Raw genomic sequence first — 21,522 nt, 5'->3', positions numbered from 1 at the left:
ACGAGCTGGGAGGTTTTTTATTAGCAAGCAGTGGCTGGGAATGGGAAAACACAGCCAGATTTGGGGATTATCACAGGGAAAAGATGTCAATTCCAAACTATCCACGCTTGGCTCTGAGCATTAAACAGTCCCAAAGCAAACTTGTGAGTGTGGGCATTCTCTCCTGGCTGGACTATTTGTACTTCTCCAGCTCTAACAAGCAGAGCTGGTTTTTCCATCGTTAAATTCCAGGGCAGACAATTTATTGCACGTAGTATCTTCTCATAAACAGACTGGAGCTCACAGTGTGTGCTTGGGAACGTTATAAACCTGCGTCCACTTACTGCTGGGAATCTCCAGTCCTGCTTGGAGCTTCTCCAGCCACGACAAGATGTTCATCTCAGTGATGGACTGCTCGGATGGGAACTTGAATACCTGACCCCCAGCGTGGAGGTTCACCCAGAGGAGAACAGGCAAGGAAGGCGTGGTGGAAAAGTAAGTCTTCAGGATCCCGTGTCCTACTGGAGTCTTCTTCCTGTTGGGAAGAGGAGATTCAGGTTTGGCAGCACAACAGGACTGAGAGCCAAAAAAACCTCCAAAGCCCTTGGGTCACACCCAGCAAAGCAAAAGTTTGGTGGGGACTGCAGAAGCATCGTCCCTGGAAGTGTTCGAAGCTCCACGGGGCTTGGAGCAACCTGGAATTGTGGAAGGTGTCCCTGCCCATGGGAAAACAGGATGGGCTTTAAGGTCCCTTCCAACCTGCGCCATTCCAGGATTCTCTGATTTTAAGCACTGTAAATAAGCTTGATGCTTAGGGAACCTGTTAGGATCCAATGGAGAGAGAGCAGAAAACAGCCTGGACGTGTGAAGAAATCCTTGAGCAGGACAAACTCTGTAGGAAGGTGGGAGATGTTTTTCCCCTTAAGCTTCAGAGGTGGGACAAGAGTGGGACAGGTCCTGCAGCCCCCCAGGGTCACACCCTGTCTGCAGGGACAGCTGCCAGCTCTTTCCAGCCCAGCTGCTGCCACTGCCCCACGGTGACAGCAATTCCACAGGGATGGAAAGGCAAATGCCTCAAGTGACACAGAGAGAGTGAAAACGGGACATTGAGACAGAGGGACAGCAAGCTCACAAAGGTGCTGACACATTCCAGCACTATTTTAAGGTTTTGGGTCTGGGCTGGCTCTGGCCCTGGGAATGAGGGCCTTTTTCTAGGATGAGGGACTTTTAACAAGGACATGAAGGGACAGGACACAGGGAATGGCTTCCCACAGTCAGAAGGCAGGGTTAGATGAGATATTGGAATGGAATTCTTGGCTGCGAGGGTAGGGAGGCCCTGGCACAGGTTGCCCAGAGAAGCTGTGGCTGCCCCTGGATCCCTGGAAATGTCCAAGGCCAGGTTGGATGGGATGTCTTGGATAGTGGAAAGCATCCCTGCCCATGTCAGGGGTTGAACTGAGATGATCCTTAAGTTCCCTTCCAGCCCAAACCACTTTGGGATCGTGCCAGACCCTGTTTTGTGGCAATGCCATTTTGCTCTGGCACAGGAAAGCTTTTTGTGTCTCAGGGAGGCAGAGCAAAGGCAGATGTGTAGGTGGGGAAGTTCCAGGGCTCTCGTTTCTGGTGCATTACTGGCAGCCCAATCCCCTCCTCTCTGAGCACATGTGCGTTTTCCCCCCTCAGCCAAACTCCAGCCCACGCTGGACGGCGTTTCCCAGACTTCAAAGCACATTATGATTAAGCCACTGAAGTTTCTCTGGGCTTGGGCACAACAAACAAAGGCCAAAAATTCAAAATGCAACTAAGAAGAGGAGGATTTTTTTTAAAAAAAATCAACCCCCAAAACCTTTCCTACAATCTTCTATTTCTTAGGTCGCTAATTAATTTTGTTGCTTGAATATTTTTAAAGTTTAATTTATGGGGCTTCTGGTTGAACTTTCTTGTGAAACTTTCTTTCCCCAGTCAATGATCAGTCATTCCCCCTAACTGCTGGTGGAAAATCACCATAAGACATTCCAGGAGGGCAAATTTCCATTTTTTTTTTCTTCCCACGTGCAACAAAAATACAAATAACACCAGACCCAGGGTCAAGCTACTACAAGCACTAGAGAACATTTTCCTCTATTGAAAACAATTTCTGCAATCAATTAAATATTTACTAGTTTTACTTTGTCAGGCAATTTTTGCAGTTGCCCAGAACACTGAGTGAACCATTGCTCAATGGTTTGACCTCCCATCTCCTGAAGATTTCAGACCCAATAATCACATTACCAGCTCGTGTTCTCAGTAATTGCAGCCTCAGGGTTTTTTTGTTGTTTTTTTTTTTTTTTTTTTCCTGCAAGGCTCAGAGTGAGTCACTGCAAAGGAGAAGACTTTCAAACACTCACAGGTTCAACCAACAAGCCACAAATGTCTGCTGGGGTCTTCCTTTTGCCAGCTTCAGCATCTCCTTGCTTTCCATCTGACTGATGTCACCAGCACTGAACAGGATGAGGAAGGGCTTTCCGAGCTGCAAGTACTGGGGCAGATTTGACACGGTGATTTCTGGCTGCAGGACATCATAAACAAGAAATTGGGGGTTATGAGGAGGAGAAAACAGGAGGAAATTCCACTTTCTGCTCTTACATCAGGGGGCAGGGGTTAAGCAAGGCTGCAGTGTCCATGTGGGATGTGGGAAGCTGGAAGAGGGCTGGGATTTTGGTGCACTTGGAGATGTCTTTGCCCAAGCCAAGTGCACCAAGTCTGTGGGAGCAGCTGTGGGCTTGGAGATGGGGATGTGAGCAGAGCAGGCAGAGGCTCCAAAAGGCACATGGCAAAAAGCCCCGGGAACAGGGAAGAGACCCTGTGGGAGGCCAAGCCACTGCTGTAGCAGGTGACTGACTCAGGCCAGTCCTTCAACTCCAGGGTCTCCAGCTCCAAGACCACACAGCAAACAGCAGATTTCTGTCCAGCCTCCCTGCTCCAAGTCATAAACTTTAAAAACAAACTCGGCATGATAAAAATAACGAGCGGACACGGCCGTTCCACAGAACTCCACGCTATAACCAGGGCTCTGCAAATGACTGCAATGGAAAAAAAAGGACATTTTGATTTTATTTTTACTCACAAAAATGTCCAGCAGTTGATATCTGATCATCTGCACCATGTCCTGCACGCTGTGTTTGGACAGAGCGATGCTTTCCACGCTCCGGCCGCCGCTCCGGGTGAGGAGGAGGGCAGGGGGGGACACGGAGTATTTTCGGGATCTGAAAAAGAGGGATGGGCACAGAGGGGTTGGACACACCCTAAATGTGCTGCACACAGAGCTGGCATCCTCCTGGAGACATGTCCCATCCTTGGAAACGTTCAAGGCCAGGTTGGATGGGGCTTGGAGCAACCTGGCATAGTGGAAGGTGTCCCTGTCCATGGCAGAGGCGGAATGGGATGAATTATCAGGTCCCTTCCAACCCAAACCATTTCGGGATTCTGGGATTTTATTCCTACCTCTCCTTCATTTTCACACCTCCAGTTGGGTGATGCAAACACCCACCCAGGGCTTCACTCTGCCTCCCCAGCCAAGGCAAACAGAGGTCTCAGATTCCATCCAAGGGACACAACCCACTCAAACCAAGGTTGGATCCTCCAGGAGATCCAGTTTTTTGTCTCAGTGAACAAGGCCAAAAATGTTGGTGAAGTCCAAGCCCCACATTGGAGCAACACACACAGGCTGCACCCACCCACTCTTGGTGGAGTAGCCAGATTGTCTTCTGTTCCACCACATCCTTCTGGTAAGAGGGTTCAAGGTATTCAAAGGAAAGCTGAGAAAGTGGGAAAAGCAAAAATAGGAGAAGTCTGAGCAATGACAGGGCAGTGGGGACACCAAGCCAGGACAGCAATTTTCTGGAAGTTTGAGGAACTTCAGCCCTGGAGGCTGCACATGGCAATGCCCAGAGGAAGGGCGTGACAGGGGAAATCAGCTGCCTCTGCAGTTCTTTGGGGCATGTCTGGTTTTTCAAAGGCTCCTGGCAATTTTTCAAAGGCTGTGACACCAAAGAATCCCAGAAGGGTTTGGGTTGGAAGGGACCTTACAGCTCAGCCAGTGCCACCTCCTGCCATGGGCAGGGACACCTTCCACTGTCCCTGGTTGCTCCAAACCCTGTCCAACCCGGCCTTGGACACTTCCAAGGATGGGGCAGCTTCTTTGGAATCCTCTTCCATGGTCTCCCCACCCTCACAGGGAAGAGTTTCTTTAGGTCATCAAGGACACAAGTGGAGGGAACTGCAGATAATTAATTTCCATGGTGTCCAACTCTTATGGAGGCCTTTTCCCATCCTCCATCACAGCATTTATCTCTCTGGGACTAACACACCCACTGCAAACTTCACTGTGAGCTGATGTAGTTACAGTTGATTAAGGCTGGCAAAACCCAAAAAAAATATTTAATTCAGGGGTTTTGAACTTATTAAACTTCTATGGGTTTTAAAGAGATCCTTTGGCTTGGTCATGGCTCAGAGGAGTGAGGACTCTTGTTCCCTGTATCTAAAATACATCAGCTTGTTCAGCAGCCTTTGATAAGCATCTGTGAGGGTGGTGAGGCACTGGAAGAGGATTCCAGAGAAGCTGCCCCATCCCTGGAAGTGTCCAAGGCCAGGCTGGATGGGGCTTGGAGCAAACTGGTGTTTGCTCCAAGGTGTCCCTGCCCATGGCAGGGGATGGGCTTTAAGATTTCGTCCAATCTAAACCATTCTGGGGTTCTACTCTATGATTCTATAAGGAAATATCTTCTCTACTGCCAGAAAATCACCAAATTCCCCAGCTATGCTCTATCCTGAAATCCCTTCTCCTCTTCCTGGTACTGAGGGGTTGTGTTGCTGCTCACCACAGCTTTCTATTTATACAGCAGGACCATTCAGTGGGTAACACGAGCCCTGCATTTCAATCAAAACCATCTGCAAACGAATACTTGGCAGGAATCTGTGACATCGACGTGGAAATAAATAACAACCTCATGCAAAGCATTTCTTCCTCAATGCCTTTTTCCCCTTCATTAGTGACCAGCCCAGCAGGTGCCTGCTGAGCAAACAGCTCTGCTGACAACGGCCTTTGTGTATCCTGCAGCTTTTTTCTCTGGAAGAAGTCTACAGGATGCACAGAAGGGGAATCAGCTTTCTGTGACCTGGGAGCCACAAATATTTTCTCTGTGAGCACTGAGCTGAAGAAGGGCTTTTCATTTTCTGAAGAAGGGAAGTGAGCCTGGCTCTTGCATAAGGAATTCCTGTAAGTGTTTACTTTCTGCTTACAGTTGAGAAGCCCATCAGCTACAGTAGCTTCACCCACAAATCACAGCCAAAAGCCAAATCTGGCAGAAGGACTATCAATATAAACTGCACTAAATATTCCTGCTGAACAGGAGCAGGCTGCAGACTCCTGGAGCAGGATTCTTACATGTGTCAGCACTGAGAGAGCACAGGCTTCTTCTACTGGTACCGTGAGAGATCACCCTTGTCCTCTGCTTTATTGCCTTTTATCAGCTGGGCTGAAATCCTCAGGGAAGAAAAGTCTTAACTGATGCCTGGAGCAGTTTGGTTAATAGAGATGTATTCCCAAGGTATTTGCACCGCAAAAATGCCCGTGTCTCATCAGGAATGCATCACACCTCTGAGGAACTAATGAAAGTAATTCCTTGCTGCACTGCAGGCTGTTAAACCCACACCTGAAAAACAGCCAAGGACCTCCTGGGATTTTTAACTCTGCCTTGATAGCTCATTCCTGATGGAAATGAGATGCCAGGGCAAGCTGGAGATTCCCCCTGGATCCAGCTGCATTTCTAGGCACTGAAGCACCTCTCACACTCCAACCCAAAGGACATTGCCCTTTGCTGGAGTCTTAATGACACAGGTAAGATCCATTAACTCCCATTTGGCTTGAAGTCAGGGATGCAATTCCACCAGGAATGCAGCTCCATGGCAAGCCAGCATTTATTCCCCAGCTTCCAAAGCCTTTTCCAGCACCCAGACTCAATGTCCACTCCACTCCTAGCCCAAGTAGTCACAAGCAGCTTCTTTTCTGGCTGTTCTTGACAAATGGGGGCAGCCACCAGAGCAAGGGAAGGCACTGCAGTGACTATCCATCATTTTTTTCCTCATGGAAAGAGAAAGGCAGGACTTTTTCTCCCTCACACACTGATGGTATGATTTTTCCAGGGGCTGAAGGACCGAAAATACCCAGAGTGAAAATGAACAGCAGTAAGGTGGCCACAGACAGGCTGAAAATCAGTGGCAGAGCCAAGGTGACAATTCCCTTTGGATGAGTCCCGACCCATCTCCCTGCAGGAAAAAAGTCACTTGTAGCTGTCACTCAGCACAGTGACACTTGCCTTTCACTAAGTGCAGATCAGCTTGAATTCTTCCCAAAGAAAAAGAGAAACCACTTACAAAGACAAGGCATCATCTTCAAAATACATCCCCATCCTTATGTGGCCACTTAGGATGTTTCCTGCCTCTTCAAAAGCTTCCCTGGCTGCAAAAAGACACAGATAAAAGAACAAACAATAAGAAAAGAGGTGTTGAGGTTTTTTTTCCTGGAAACCTGATCGATGCCTGCACACATAACATCCTGCCAGAGCGGACTAAACCAGGATTAGAGGCTCACAAGAAATTACTGCAGCTCAGGGCTGCAGGCCATGGCAGGAGGAGCAGGCAGAGAGCAAGGATCAGGGGAAAATTCCCATTGTGAGAACAGTGCTTGCTCTTCAGCACTGAGCCTCCAGGATCTGCAGGACAGAGGCACTGCTGGAAAATGAAATGTCTTTAAGGACTTAGAGTCCATAAGCGTTCTTGGAAACAAGAGACCAATTATAAGTCTAAACAGAAATCTTATAAATCCCAGTGACCTTTGAGAAATGACGGACGACGGCTTTACTGGAGTAGGGCTAAGAGCCTGGAGATAAACCAACCATTCCCTCAAGTGTCTCTTGGTTTATCCAGCTCCTCCCAGCAGACTGGGGCTGTGGCAGGATAGGGAGAAACCAGGCTGGGCTCTCTTGATCACAGCTGAGACTGAGAGCACAGCTCCAAAACAAAGCTGACTGCAGAGCTGGTTTATTCCCTTATAAAAAGCCTCCAGTTTCACAGAATTCCAGAATGATCTAGGCTGGTAAGGACGTTAAGCTCATCTTGTTCCACCCCCTGCCATGGGTAGGGACACCTTCCATCAGATCAGGCTGCTCCAAGCCTTGTCCAGCCTGGCTGTGGTTTCAGGCAGTGGATCCATGGGAAAGCCAAGCTTTGTGGGAACATGCAAGGCATGGTGGGGAGCTTGTGAAATGCAGAGATCAGAGCTCCAAACAGCTGCTGCCAAAGGTGGGGTGAGAACAGGGAGGATTTCAACACCACCACCCCCGCTCCTCCTCCTTTGCATTGAGCAACTGAAAGCAACAAAAACGGCTCTTCCGACCCGAGGAGAGGGAGAAAGCTCACTCTTTGGAGGAGCCAGGATTTTCCTGAGGAATTAAGGAGGTATCTCACACATAGCCACGATATAAATTGCTGTACACAGCAGTGACTGTTCCTCAGAACGTTCAGTGTCACAGCAGAGCTGGCCAGCCCAAGCTCCTGGGACCAGTGACTCAGAGCTCAATAGATGGAGCTGCCTCACAACCGGTCACTTTCTGGTTTTTTGATTCCTGTTTTGCAGCTACACTCAAAGCTGTATTTTCCACTGTTTCCCACGTGGCCCGTAAACTTTCATTTAAACTGTTTTCTTTTTTAAATGAAAGGAGTTCCTTAAGGAGCGGCTCATTGAGGGCTCAGTCATTATCATAGAATCCCTGAATGGTCTGGGGTGGGGACAATAAAGCTCATCCAGTCTCACCCCTGCCATGGGCAGGGACACTTTCCACTATCCCAGACTGCTCCAAGCTCTGTCCAACCTTGGACACTTCCAGAGATCCAGGGGCAGCCACAGCTTCTCTGAGCACCCTGTGCCAGGGCCTCCCCACCCTGCCAGGGAACAATTCCTTCCCAAAATCCTATCTCTCCCTGCCCTCTGGCAGTGGGAAGCCATTCCCTGTGTCCTGTCACTCCAGGCCGTTGTCCAAAGTCCTTCTCCAGCTGCGACAGAGAAACCATTCTTGGATGTTGCTCTTCTGGTCTTTGGTTACTTGATTTTATCAGTGCTGAGAGTAAAGTTCCCATCCCAAGTACTTCCACTAAGCTTTAAATCCTCACTTGAGATATGAGCTTGTCTTGAAGTGCTGCCCTGGGTCAGCCCTGGCTGCAGGAATTCCCTCCTAAGTCAGGACAACCTCCAGCAGTACCAGGCTTATTCCTTGACCTGATGGAATCCTCCCTCCCCATCACACTTCCAAACTTTTCCCTATTTCTAGACCCAGAGACATACACCAGCCCATACTTCTCCAGTGACAGGCTCTTTGCTTTGTACCCAAAACCTCCCTAAATTCATAGAGCTCCACTGCAAACAGGAAGCACTTCAAAAAATCTATTTAAATATTTCCTAGGAAATTAGCCCCCCTCGAAAGCACGATTTTAATTCCCTGAGGGGCCCGATCACGCTCTGCAGCACATTCCTTGAGCTGGGATCCCAGCTGCCCTGAACTGCACAAGCACAACTTCACTGATTTGGGAACAAGAAGGAATCAAGCTGCCAGATGAGGAAGGATCTAAAATCCCTGCAGAGCTTTGGGAAGAAGGATCTGAGCCTCCCCCTTTACCCCTCTGGAAGGAGGCATCTTCTGACCATGCTCTCCAGCACAGCAGCTCCTGTAGCATCACTCATGCTTTCCTCACTTGGCATCCACTGATGCTGTTAAGCCTCGTGAGGCACCAGGGCTCAGGAATATTTTCAAATATTTTACTTCAGTTTTATTTCCCAGGATGCTCCCAGTTCCTGCATCAACACCAAATTTCTGTCCTAAAAGTCCTGCGAGTTTCCAGGAAAATGCTCGTTTGCTGCCTTCACAATACATCCACCTCTTCCTTGGAAATTTTATTTAGGATTTTTCCATTAAGCCTCTTTTAGCTCAGACCCCTCAAAGGGCATCTTAACATAGTCTTGATGTTAAGGGTTGGAAAAATTTCAGGATTTTTTTCATGACATCTCATTGCTCTGTTTCAGTTCACTAGAAATTGGCAATGACGCCGCTCGCTGCCGCCCGGGGTTAGAGCGGGAATTCTGCCATGAGAAAATGATTGGGAATTCCAGATAAATCTGCAGGTTGATAAGAAGAACAATATGGATCTCCTGACTCCAGCCTGGTTTGGTGCCAGAACAGCTGGCTCCAGGTTCCTGCTCCCTCAGGCTGTTCTGCATCACAGCTCCAGCACTCCCAGGAAATGGGTGGAGAAGACATCCCAAATTTCATCTCCCTGGGGCTGAGTTACCCCAGCCTGAGGATGCCATTCTGGATTGCAGATGGAAATGTGCTCTGAGGGAACAGGCAATCCTACAGGATCCAAAAACAGCTGTCTGGAAACCTCCAAGGCTCTTGTTTGCATGGAAGGAAATGAACAACTTCTCTGTAGAATCCCAGAATGGTTTGGGTTGGAAGAGACCCCAAAGCCCATCCCATTCCACCCCTGCCATGGGCAGGGACACCTTCCACTGTCCCAGGCTGCTCCAAGCCCTCTCCAACCTAGCCTTGGACACTGCCAGTGATCCAGGGGCAGCCACAGCTTCTCTGGGCTGGATTAAAGGTTTTTGGGGATCAGTAGGATTTCCTGCTGTATTTACCAGATTAGACCTCCAGAGGAGGGCAGAGAATTGGCTGTCAGCAGGCGCTGGGAACACAGTCAAAGTGTTTTCTAGTTGGTTCCAGGCATCCTGTCTTGTTCTTACCTCTTCCCTCTGGACCCTCTCACATGAGAGAGTAGCTTGGTTTGCATTAAACCAAAGTTTAGAGGCACTAGGGAGCTTTGAAATGAAAAACAGTCTGAAGGTTTGATCTTAAGCAGGAAGTTCTCCTATTTTTAAGGCAGCAATTCCCAGGGGAAGCTGGCAACTAAGAGTTTGTGGGGCTGGAAGATCTGAGCTTCCAACGGTGAGTTCTGTGATTTGCCTGATGTTCTCTCTCCAGACTGGCTTTATTCCCTCTCCCTCGGTAATACATTGTATTTCTGTGTCAGCCTATTCCAAAATCCACAGGTGCATTTCATTGAGTTATTCACATTTCATTCCTTCTGATGCAATAAACTTCTATTTTAACTTATTGCTGTTCTGTTTTTTAAAAAAACAAAGGTTTTGGATTGTGTGTTACAAGAACTGTGGCTACCACTTCTTCTGGAGAAGTCAGCAAGATCCAAGACTGGATCTCTTCCTTTTTTAAGGAAGGATATGCTGGGACATGTTGTACATGGGCTACAGGAAGAGGCTGATGGATCTGGGCTAAACCAGAGGCTAAGAGGGAATTTAATGCCAGCCTACAACTCCTTTCAATGGACTGATAAAGAGGACAGAGGCAAACTCTTTGGGGTAAAGGGGCAGGAGATACAACAGGGACAACAGGCTTGGGAAGTTTCTACTCCCACAGTGGGTGTAGCAAACACATCTGGCAGCTGAATGCCCTCTGAGCCAGGGTATGGATCTGAAATCCCACACCTGGAATCACCTGCTACCCTCTCACTGTAAAACTGGGCCAGGCAGGCTGTGTTGGGAACTTCCAACAGCTGGAAGCATCCCTGTCCCACCAGGAATGAAGCTTGAGAGTGCTTAACCCACCAATTCCCAACAAACCTTCGCTGGTGGCTGTGCTAAAAACTCCCAGGAGAGAGGTGTGGTGGTGGGATGAGAGCTCAGGTGGAAACTCCCCTCTTAAATATCCTTCTGCTTCATCCATGGTGGCCAGCTTCAGCGGGCAGGGAACTTGGCTCCTGTGGAAAGGCAGAGAAACAACTTGGGCTGTTGTTGTCTCCTTTGCTTTTGGGATGAAGAGACAACAGGGCAACCTCAATCCAACAAGGTCCCATCACAATGGGAGAAGTGTGACACCTCATTAGAGACAAAAACTATCATCTCAAAGAGGTGCTGGAGCTGGTTACAGCGAAGAGAGAACAGCCTGAGCCAAACTGAGAGCCTTGGGATCCCCATTTAAAATAACAAAGAAGGAATTCCAGCAAAAGGACAGGGATGGTGACAGCAGAAGGATGTGGCAGATGTGCCAGTGTCACCCCATGGGGGTTTGTCACTCACAGCAGGATGAAGCTGCTCAGCTCTTCGGTTCCCCACATGCCACCGTATATCACTGACTGCTGTCCCTCCTTGTAAATCCTCATGGTGGGGAACTGGGTGACATTCTCCTGGGAGCAAAGGCCAGGCCAGTCCCAGCAGTTCACCCGGGACAGCAAAACCCCCAGGGTTCCTAGAGTGGAAAATAATGATATGAAAAACTAAAAACAATAAGAAATTGGTTAGAAAATGGAGCTTTTTATTAGCTTGGTGGATAGTATTGTCTGTATTTGTATTAATGTTGACAGAAATCCACCAAAATCCAGCCCCAAATACACAATCCCTTTGAGTACAGCCCAACTCCCTCTTGAAATCACTCGCTCCCAGAGACATTCACATCTGACTGGTAACTCCAAGCAAAACCACAAAATCCTGAGACAACTGTCCAGGAGCTTAAAAGGCAGTGGGGAAAGGTATTGGAAATACCTTAGGGATAAGGCCAAGAGAAAGAAATAATGCAGGCACTCACTTACAGGAAAGAGGGAAGATGAAACTTGGCATGATGGAAGGAGGAGGACAGAGCCAAGGTTTTTGCATTTATTAAGCTGTTCAATATTGAAAAATCTCTGTTCTGCCTCAAGCATGAAGCCAAAAGCACATGGACCAGTTAAAGTGGATGGAAGTGGGTGCTCCCATCCACTGCCCTCAGGCACAGGGTGGGATTCTTGGGGCTGTCCTGAGAGCCAGGAGTTGGGTTTGATGATCCTTGTGGATCCCTTCCAACTCAGGATTTTCTGTGATCCCACCCAAGCCACAAGCAGACACCTGTAGGACCTTAAGAAAGAGACCTCACAAGTAAGGGAGTGGGAAAGGAAGAACACTTGGGAATTACAGAGCAGTCAGTCCAACTGTGGGTCCTGGGAAATGTGTTCAAAGGGCTTTTTAGGGGTCTCACCAACGCAAGAAACTCAAGATTGGTAAGAAGTGAAACAAATGAAAAGTTGCTTCCTTGAGTGCTCTCTACGAGCCCAAGATTTGTGCAACTCCAGCATTTCCTTCAGCAAAGAATCATGGAGTCACAGAATGTTTGGGTTGGAAGGGACCTTAAAGCCCATCTCATTCTACTCCCTTTCCATGGGCAGGGACACCTTCCACTACCCCAGGTTGTTCCAAGCCCTGTCCAGCCTGGCCTTGGACACTTTCAGGGACCTCATCAGCTTTTCTTTCATCTTTGGGCTGGGTAAAGCCCAGCACTGGCTGCTGCTGTTGGTCCATGGCTAAGCCTGACCTAAATCCTGACCAGCTTCACTCCCTCCCTTCCCTTGGCTTCCAGCCTCACCTGAGCTGCCTCAGGTGCTTGACCAAGGACAGTGTGCAGCTGTCCATGCCCATGGCAGGAATGCTCTATCTCAGAAATCTTCGTTTCTTCCCTAAATTTCTTTGAACAGGACTCAAAAGCTGCATGGGAAAGATGGGGTAAAACCTAGAAACAAGCACACACATGGAGGCAGACCATGGCAAAGAATCCTTCAGAAACCAGGGCTGGGGCAGATGATGAGGGTTTCTCAAGAGAAACCAGCCAAACTTTCTTCTCTCCCTGTCCTGAGTCTGATTCTGACCACTCTTTTCATTAAAGGCCTGGTTGATGGAATAAAACACATCCCATCCGGTTTTGATCTCAACCCTAGAGGGGCAGAAAGCAATTTGAAAGGCAAAGTGTAAGGACAGCACCATTCCATGAGGAGTGATGCCTTGGGAAGGCTGAGCTGGAACAGAGACTGGACAGAGCTAGAGAATAAAGTAGATATTTATTAAAAAGTCTTTAAGGATCCACCTTGGCCAGGACGAGAGCCTGGCCAGGGCTACACCCAAGGTGGACCCAAAATAGTCACAAAATGGACAGCTGGGCACAAGGCCTCACACTTTTATAAGTTTTGGTCCATTTGCATCTTGGGGTTGAATTGTCCAATCCCAGCTGCAGGTGATGCAGTCCCATCCTTCTTGTTTTCTCTCTTGAGCCCACCCTTGTTTGTGCTTTTGGGCCTGAACACTTGTCCCAGCTGTCCTTGGTGTGCAGCAGGAAAAGGATTTGTTTTGTGTCCCTGCTGTGTGCAGAGCTGAGTGACACTGACTGTGAGCTCAGAGCTGCACCCCTGGGCACCACAGAACCTCAAATACATGGAAGGTAAAACCTAAGGCATCAGGAGAAGGAGGATGCAAAGGTACTACCACTGCTGCAAGAAAGGGATGGACACTCAACAGCATCTGCAGCCCATGGGAAGAAAATTACGTTCTTCTGTCCTGCTGAAACCTCTGCAGAGCCCTGCAAGTCAGCCTGGGAAGCACGTTTTTGGAAAGGTTTAAGCAAATGAGAATCTGGAGCAGTTTGGAAGACTTCCCTCTTGAGGAAAAACCCAACTAAGTTTTGCCTGGAAATGGCCAGTGAGAGAGAAACAATAAAATCTCACAACATGTCAAGGGTGCTCTGGAGGGGGCAGTGAGATCACTGGGCAGGGTCAAGCAGCAACCCATGCCAGGGTTTTGATCAAATATAAAAACAACCTCCTGAGCACAGCTGAGTGTTGCACAAACCCTTAGTGCCCAGAGGAGTTGTGGAACCCCTAATCCCTGGAAGTGTCCAAGGCCAGGTTGGACAGGGCTTGGAGCAACCTGGGATAGTGGGAAGTGACCCTGCTCGTGGCAGGGGGTGGAATGAGATGGAGCTTTAAGGTCCCTCCCGACACAAACCCTTCTGGGATTCCATGAGGATTTTTGCAGATGAGGGTGAAGGCAGAGGTGACCTCAGCACGAGTTCCTGCTCCTTATCCCTGTATCCTTGGCCTCCCACAGGACCATTTTCTGCAACCCTCATTTGAGGTTCTGCACTGCAGTTCACAAGGAGGAGTTTGCTGCTGTCCTGCTTTGCATCAAACCCTTGTGCAGAAAAAGCAGGAAGCAGCACAAGTGAAGTGCCTGCAAATCCACTCAGACAGGCACAAACTGTCAAAACACTCCACGAGGGCAGAAGTGGTGTGTGTCATTCCCGGACTCTGCAAGAACAACTCCAACTGAAAGCCTGACCTCAGATTTACTTCACACCTCTGATCCAGTATAGCTGGTTCTCATCATCTCTTACCACATCATCTTGTGTCTTGCCCAACTCTGGAATATAATTCCATGGAAATGGGGCTTTGATGTCCTGTTCAAATCGAGTTGTGAGGCTGCTTGAAGCACTTTCAAAGATGAATTTTAATACTTGGATATTGGCTCAGGGAATTATCTACCATGTGCTCTGAAGGAGCCCCATCTGGCCTGAAAATCATCTGGTACAGGATGGTCCCTCTCCCATCCCAACCTGCATGATTTCATTAAGGACTGAACGAGCAGAACTTTCAGGAACTGAGTAACTCAGCAAAGGACGGTCCAGCCCTGTGGTCACTGCTGAGTGGGGAAAAAAGGTGAAAGAGGAACACAAAATCCTGTGGTTTTAGGTGCTACTAAACCCAGCAAGAGCAAGAACCTCTGTCAGAGGTCTTAAAAAACCAGGACAAGACAAACCATCAGTGTCATAGGGAACAAAAAAAATCAGGAATCCCTTGAACTTATAATCATTTGAACTTAACATTATTTGAAAGGCAGGACTGGCAGGGTGCTTGAGCATGTTCAGGGGAAGTAATGGAGATAGGGAAGGGTCTGGAGCACCAGGAGGAGCTGAGGGAGCTGGGAAAGGGGCTGAGCCTGGAGAAAAGGAGGCTCAGGGGGGACCCTGTGGCTCTGCACAAGTTCCTGACAGGAGGGGACAGCCGGGGGGGTCGGGCTCTGCTCCCAGGGAAGAGGGACAGAGGAGAACGGCCTCAGGCTGGGCCAGAGGAAGATATTAGGGAAAATTTCTTCCTATAAAGAGTTGTCCAGCTCTGGCACAGCTGCCCAGGACAGTGGTGGAGTCCCCATCCCTGGAGGGATTTAAAAGCTCTGTAGATGTGGCACTTGTGGACATGGGACAGTGGTGGCCTTGGCAGTGCTGAGGAGAATGGTTGGACTTGATGATCTTGGAAGGCATTTCCAACCTAAACAATGACTGCATTAAAAACCAGCTCACTTGAAAAGCTGGTCCAAAGGCTACAACATGAAAGAGAAGTTATGTACAAAGTGCTGCACTTCAAGAGGAAGAATCCAGTACAATATGGGAAGAACTACCTGGAAAACGTCACACAACGAACCCCAAAATCCTCATTCCAGAGTTACACTCAATGGATGTACATTGCTAAATCATGCAGCTGATCTTCCTCCCTTTGAGCTATCACCTCACCCCCTGTCTTTATAAGTCCCTGGTCAAGAAGACCCCATGAGCACAGAGGAGGGAAGGAGAACCATTTTCCATCACAATATCATCCTCTTCTTGGATACTGGTTTCCTCTCTTCTTTGCAAAAAAGGCCAATAACCCACCCAAGAAATGCTCAGCACTGTCTCACCTTCACATCCTCTGCTCTTAACCCTGCTGCTTCCAAAAATTCCCATCTTGCAAAAGCAAACCAGAGGTGCAGCAGTGAGTCCTGGTGGGACTGGGAAAATTCTTGTTCCAAGGGTAAAAAAATGCTCAGTTCAGCAAGGAAGAGATGCTTCTCTTTGTCTCTTGCTAAACTGGATCTCTCAACAAATGGAAAACACTTGAGGGCTGGGAACTCCACTTGGTGAGGATCTGCTGAGCATCTGGTAGGAGATGATTCACAGGGTCATTGCAGTCTCCAGCCTCCTCCAATGCCTGTGTTTGATCACACATGGCCTATTCTCAGTGCCATTTTGCACAAAGAATTGGCATCGGGAGCAGGACCTGGTTCTGCAATTCAAAATGTGCCTTCAGCACGGGTGATTCACTCCTCACACAGCTGCTTGTGGATTCCCAGCCCTTGGGAAGGAAGCTCCACCCCGGAGCAGGCAGGAATACCAGTGTTCTGGGGAACTGAGAGTGCCCCAAGCCATACCCCATATCCTGAGTTTTATTCTCAGACCTGCACAACTCGAGGTCTTCTTCCTGATGCAGCCCAGGGAACAGCATCCTCTGAGGTTTCCCAGCTCCTCTGGTAGCTGGTTCTCCCAGTTCCCTGAGGTTCCTTCAGCAGCAGGGAAAAAGGATCTCCAGATCCCACCAGGGCAGCTGTTCTGTGTCTGCCTCGAGGTCATGGCAGAGAAACCAGACTGGACTCATCCCATAGGGTCACATCTGGTCTGGGAGTCTTTGGAGAGACCTCAGTTATCACAGAGGAAAGGCCCTGACCCCAGGCAGTTCATGATCTCTGCTGAGAATCTGTCTGTGGCTGCTTCCCTGCCCCGAGATTGTTATCAAGTGATTCAGAACGCACATGGTGAAATCCTGGCTGTGCAGAACCCCACCAAGGGTTGGCCACTGGCTTGGGAAGAGGCTGGGTTTTACCCACAGACTCTCCTGGGTTGCTCCTTGAGCTGGTCTGGCTGCTGGGGAAGTCCAAAAGAAACCCGAAACCACCACCAACCCCAATATCTCTAACAACAACAACTTCTCCCGTCTCTTCCTGTTTATTCCTGGGATTTCAGTCCAGATCAAAGCTGTCAGTGACTTTCCCTTCATGCAAACCAGGAATGCAGGGCTGCTTTCCTCCAGCCCTCAGCACTGACTGCAGCATTCCCAGAAGAACTTCCTGTAAGCAGCTCCCACTGCAGCTGCTTTCAGAAAACTGTGGGGTCCTCTGCACACTCAATTCATGTCCCCACTGCTGAATCCTGCAGGACATAGTGCCTAGTGCCAGGGGGCTGCCAGCACCAGGAAAAATGAGCCTTGATGGAGAAAAAAAAAGCCAGGAGAAGGCACCAGCCACTTCCAGAGGTGCTGGAATAGCTCTTGCCCAGATTCATGTGACTTCCCCACTCTGCTGCACTGGGATGAAGTCACCTCAGTGTCCCCTGCAGCCAAAGGGAGAAAAAAGGCATTTCTGGAAGAGATTCAGCCCATGTAAGAACCCACCTCTCCCCACAAACCAGACTGGGATGGGGTTGAAGGCCCGAATGTGGGGCTTACACTGCACAGACCCTCCTGAAGGACTCCTGCCTTTGTCCCCAGATTCCCTGATGTGTTGGCTCTAAGTGCTGCTGATTGTTCACCATCACCGTGTTATTTCTGGACTTCTGTGGCCACCTGTGAGAATTCCCACATAACTGAGCCAGTCTGCAAGCCCTGGAGGTACCATCACTGGAAATGTGACATTGTCCTTCCCAGTGGATCTGGGCCTGCCCACACCTGTCTGTCCCATTTTCCTCCAAAGCCAGGGATAATCACAGCTCCTTTTTCCAGCAGAGCTGAGATGTCACCCAGCACACTGATGTGTAGGGTATCTCCTGGGCCTGGGCAGGACAGGGCCCTGAGGGGCAAAAACAAGATCCCATTTCTATGTTCCAGGCCACAGTTCCTGCTGTTTGCTGCTCTGTGTCACCCACTGGCACTGGGGCTCTGCCCTGGCTCTTCCCAAATTCTCCCCCATGCAGTCACTGTGCCCAGCAAACGGGATCACAGAGTAATTTGGATTGGAAGGGGCAGGGACACTTTCCACTATCCCAGATTGCTTCAAGCCCCATCCAGCCTGGCCTTGAATGTTTCCAGGATCATAAAATCATGGAACTGTTGAGCTTGGAAAAGCCCTCCAAGATCATTGCGTCCAACTGCTCCCCCAGCACTGTCCCATGTCCCCAGATGCCACATCCACAGAGCTTTTAAATCCCTTCAGGGATGGGGACTCACCACTGCCTTGGGCAGCTGTGCCAGAGCTGGACAACTCTTTCCATGAACACATTTTCCCTAACTTCCAGCCTAAACCTCTCTTGGTGCAACTTGAGGCCATTTCCTCCTGTCCTGTGGTTTTATTTTTTTTCCCCTGGGAGCAGAGACTCTTCAAAGACCCAGATAAGTAAGACACAAAGGAGTGTCCCTAAACAACCTGGTGTGGCTATGACTTTTCCTTAGGAGTCTGAGGGGTAAAAATGAGTGTATTCCAGGTGAGGGAATGAGGCACCATCAATATCTTGGCTCCTACTGCCCAGAGGAGCAGGTGAAAGCCCTGAGCCCTGGGGTTCCTTACCCTTCAGGAGAGCGGCCACCTCGGAGTAAGAGCGCAGCACTGCCAGGGACACGGCTTCCCCTGGAACACAGGAGAGCGAAACACAGCCCTGAGGGACAGCCAGGGGACAGCCAGCCCCATCTTGCCCCCTGATAATGTCACATTATGAATCTCTGCACCCTGAGGTGCTTCAAGCTCTGTAAGATTTGAAATAAATGAAGAAAATTTAACTTTATGCTTCAGCAGACAGCGGCCAGACTGTCCAGGCCAGCCCGTGAGTCCATGCTGGATTAATTTCCCCTCTTGTCCCATGTTTTTTTCCTATAAAATGAAGGTTAAAAATCTCTAAATATCAAGTTGACACCTGCTCTTATCAGCCAATGGTAAGAACTGATTTAATCTGATTGTTATTAGTGCCCATGGGACAGGATGTGGCATGGATTAATGGTCAAAACTCATCTCCAGGATCTCTCCAGGATCGTGGAAAGCACATAGAGCATCCCAAAGTTAGAGAAGGGACAACCAGGCCACATTTCATACTCACAGCTGGCATAAAACAGCACCACTGTCCTGGCAGCCTTCGAGAGGGAAGAGTGGAAGTTCTCCTCTGTCAGAACAAGGATCTGCTCCAGGGGCAGCTCTCTCTTCTTGTCCCTGGAAACTGCTTCCACCACCTGGTCATCCTGAATATCTGCAAGGGATCCACAGGTGTGTCCAGGGCAGGGGGAACTGCAGCCCCTTGGGCCACCCCAGTGCATGATTTTGTAATCCAGAACCTCTCAGTGGACACGTGAGCTGAGTGAAATCTTGTGTGGGGAGAGGAGGCACAGCCACCCAGACAAACCCCCCAAAATGCCCTAATCCCAGCCCACGCCAGCTCTGCCCTTGGACTGGAACAATACTCTTCAGGCTCCTCTAGGATCCTGTCCCCCTGTTTCTAAGAAAACACTCCCAGCTTTGCATAGAGAACTGTGCATTTTCAATTCTGCATTGCAGGGACCAGAGTTTTCTCCCTGGAGGAAGCAAGTCTGGATCTGCTCTTACAAAAGCGTGTCTCAAACTCTTCCAAAGGGATGGATAATGTCCAGATGCTGGTAAAGGACACTTTTAACTCCCCCATGCCTCTGGAGCTGGTGCATCCAAGCACATTCCTGTCCCTCACACAGCAACTGTTCCTCTAACAGCTCTGATTTTTCTGGTGTTTCCACTAAAAATCAGACCTGTCTGTCATATTCCAGTGACCTCAGAGAACGAAAGAGCCACTTTGTGGCCCCCATGAAGTGACTGTGATGGTTTGCAAGTGTTCTCCAATGCTTTGCCACGTCTGATGCTGATTGCACCTTCTGTCTGATGACAATCAGCTTTTCACTGATTAATTGCACACCTTGATTGTTATTCTCTTTCTCATCCTCATCTTCCTCCTCCTCCTCCTGCTTATCCTCCTGGATTTGTTTGACCTTGTTCTTATCTTCCACCAGGGTTATAACTTCATCAGTGTCTTCCAAGACCAGGTATTGGATTGGCATTCCCTGAGGAAAACAATAAATCAGTGGGAGCACAACATCCCCCCCTCGGCTTATTTTGTCTGCAGACCAAATTCAAGGCTGATGGGGCATCATCTCCCAACTCCTTGTTTTTGGGATATGCCAAAGATCCCTGAAGCTCCCAAACAGGGTTATGTTTCTTTGACCCAATTTCTCCTGTGCATGAGGTTTTCTCACTCCAGGCTGATGTTTCCTTGTGAGGAAGTAAATGTGGTTATGAGAGATCCTGTGGTGAAAGTGAACACCAGCCCCATCTCCCAAAAACTGAACTCAGATCCAGCACTGCAGGAAAAATCCCAGTGGCCAAGCAGGAAAGGAGAGTAGGGAAGTACAGGGGACACTTGGATGTCCCCTCATTAGAGGGGTCAGGCTGGGTCTGAGGAGCCCATCACAGCCTGGGAAACCAGCACATAAAATCTTTTATCTCATGGAGCTCAGCCAGGAGAAATGTTCCCAAGTGTACAGGGACTGCCAACCCATGGAAAGAAGCAAAAAAGCAACATGAATTTCTCAGAAATGCACGTCAGCTTAAAAACAGTGCTGGCACCAGCTCAGACAAAGGCACTGGAGAGAAAATGGGAAGTTCATCAGGAGCTGAGAGAAATGACAAAGTGCTGGCACCTCTCACAGCCACCCAATGCGCACATCACTCAGCAGGCCACGGGAAGCCCTCAGGGGATGCTCAGGTCTGATCCTGCACCTGAAATCACAAGTGTGACAGTTCAGGTAATCTGGGCCATCGTGTGTTCCCTGGCATCTGCCAGCACCCAATCCCAGCCTGCCTCACAAGCTGGGTCAGGTCCCTCCAGAGTTTAACTCATCTTGATCAACCTCATTGAACTCACACCCTGCCCTTCTCCCAGCTCGCTGCCAGAGGCACTGGGTTACCTCAGCTCAGCACAGACCTCTGCTTGTTTGCTCTGAATTTCACACTCAGTCCCTCTCCCATCTTTTGAGGCCTTTCCTAAGGCATTCAGAAGTCCAGATCTTTGGGGAATTTGCACTTGGATGTCGTTCACAACTTCGCGTTAAGGTGTAGTGGAGATGTCACTCGATGTTTTGGTAAACAAACTCACTATTTTATCATTCCCAGCAGGCACAATGGCTCTGCAGCACCCAAATCATGGAATCATGCAAGGGGCATTAAAGATCACCTAGTACCATCCCCTTTCCATGGGCAGGGACACCTTCCACTATCCCAGGTTGCTCCAAGCTCTGTCCAACCTGGCCTGGAGCACTTCCAGGGATGGGAAATCCACAGATTCTCTGGATAACCTGATAACCTTATTTAATAATTTTAAATGTGTGCAACTAGGGAAAGACACTTCCCCTTGAGCTTTGGTGAATGCTGTCAAACCAATAACAGAGATGAGCAACACCCCACCACCCTCTCCAGAGCTAAGAGTTGTCCAATAAAGAAATCCAGCATCCAACCTCATCTGGCGTCTTGAGGGCGACATTTGACCGCTGCAGAACATTCAGATCCACGAGGTCCCTTCCAAAACACAAGGTGAACATCAGAGGGTGTGACATGGAAGGTCACCCCTCCTCTTTCTGCCCTAATTCCATCAGTGCTAAGTTTCTTCTCCAAAATCTCTCTTAGTGTGAATATTTTTCCACCCCTAAGCCAGCAACGCTTCTGAATTAATACAATTCTGGAGAAATCCTTAAATATGAAACACCCTGTCACAGGATATAGCCTGGTTTTACTGCCTCTCATCCAAGTGTGATTGAGTCCACTGACTGTCATCC

At 49.0% G+C, this 21,522-nt stretch overlaps 1 protein-coding gene across 1 annotated transcript in view; it reads right to left on the bottom strand.

Annotated features, from left to right (window-relative positions):
* TXNDC16 (thioredoxin domain containing 16) overlaps window positions 1-21,522 on the bottom strand; it is a 37,549-nt gene that overhangs the window by 2,780 nt on the left and 13,247 nt on the right. Inside the window, exons 10-19 of the mRNA XM_066189134.1 lie at window positions 21,205-21,265; window positions 19,611-19,755; window positions 18,771-18,917; window positions 18,248-18,307; window positions 11,165-11,333; window positions 10,709-10,845; window positions 6,394-6,478; window positions 3,086-3,224; window positions 2,367-2,527; window positions 324-514 (exon numbers count right to left, since the gene is read on the bottom strand). Of these exons, the coding sequence (XP_066045231.1) occupies window positions 324-514; window positions 2,367-2,527; window positions 3,086-3,224; window positions 6,394-6,478; window positions 10,709-10,845; window positions 11,165-11,333; window positions 18,248-18,307; window positions 18,771-18,917; window positions 19,611-19,755; window positions 21,205-21,265 (1,295 nt within the window). The remainder of the gene's footprint in view (window positions 1-323; window positions 515-2,366; window positions 2,528-3,085; window positions 3,225-6,393; window positions 6,479-10,708; window positions 10,846-11,164; window positions 11,334-18,247; window positions 18,308-18,770; window positions 18,918-19,610; window positions 19,756-21,204; window positions 21,266-21,522) is intronic.

This window comes from Chamaea fasciata, unplaced genomic scaffold, assembly GCF_029207755.1.
Source record: "Chamaea fasciata isolate MVZ Bird 193981 ecotype frontalis unplaced genomic scaffold, bChaFas1.0.hap1 SCAF_7, whole genome shotgun sequence".
Taxonomy (NCBI): Eukaryota; Metazoa; Chordata; class Aves; order Passeriformes; family Sylviidae; genus Chamaea; species Chamaea fasciata.
Note: the sequence above shows the minus strand (reverse complement) of the source record. Positions and strands in the feature narration are given on the sequence as shown.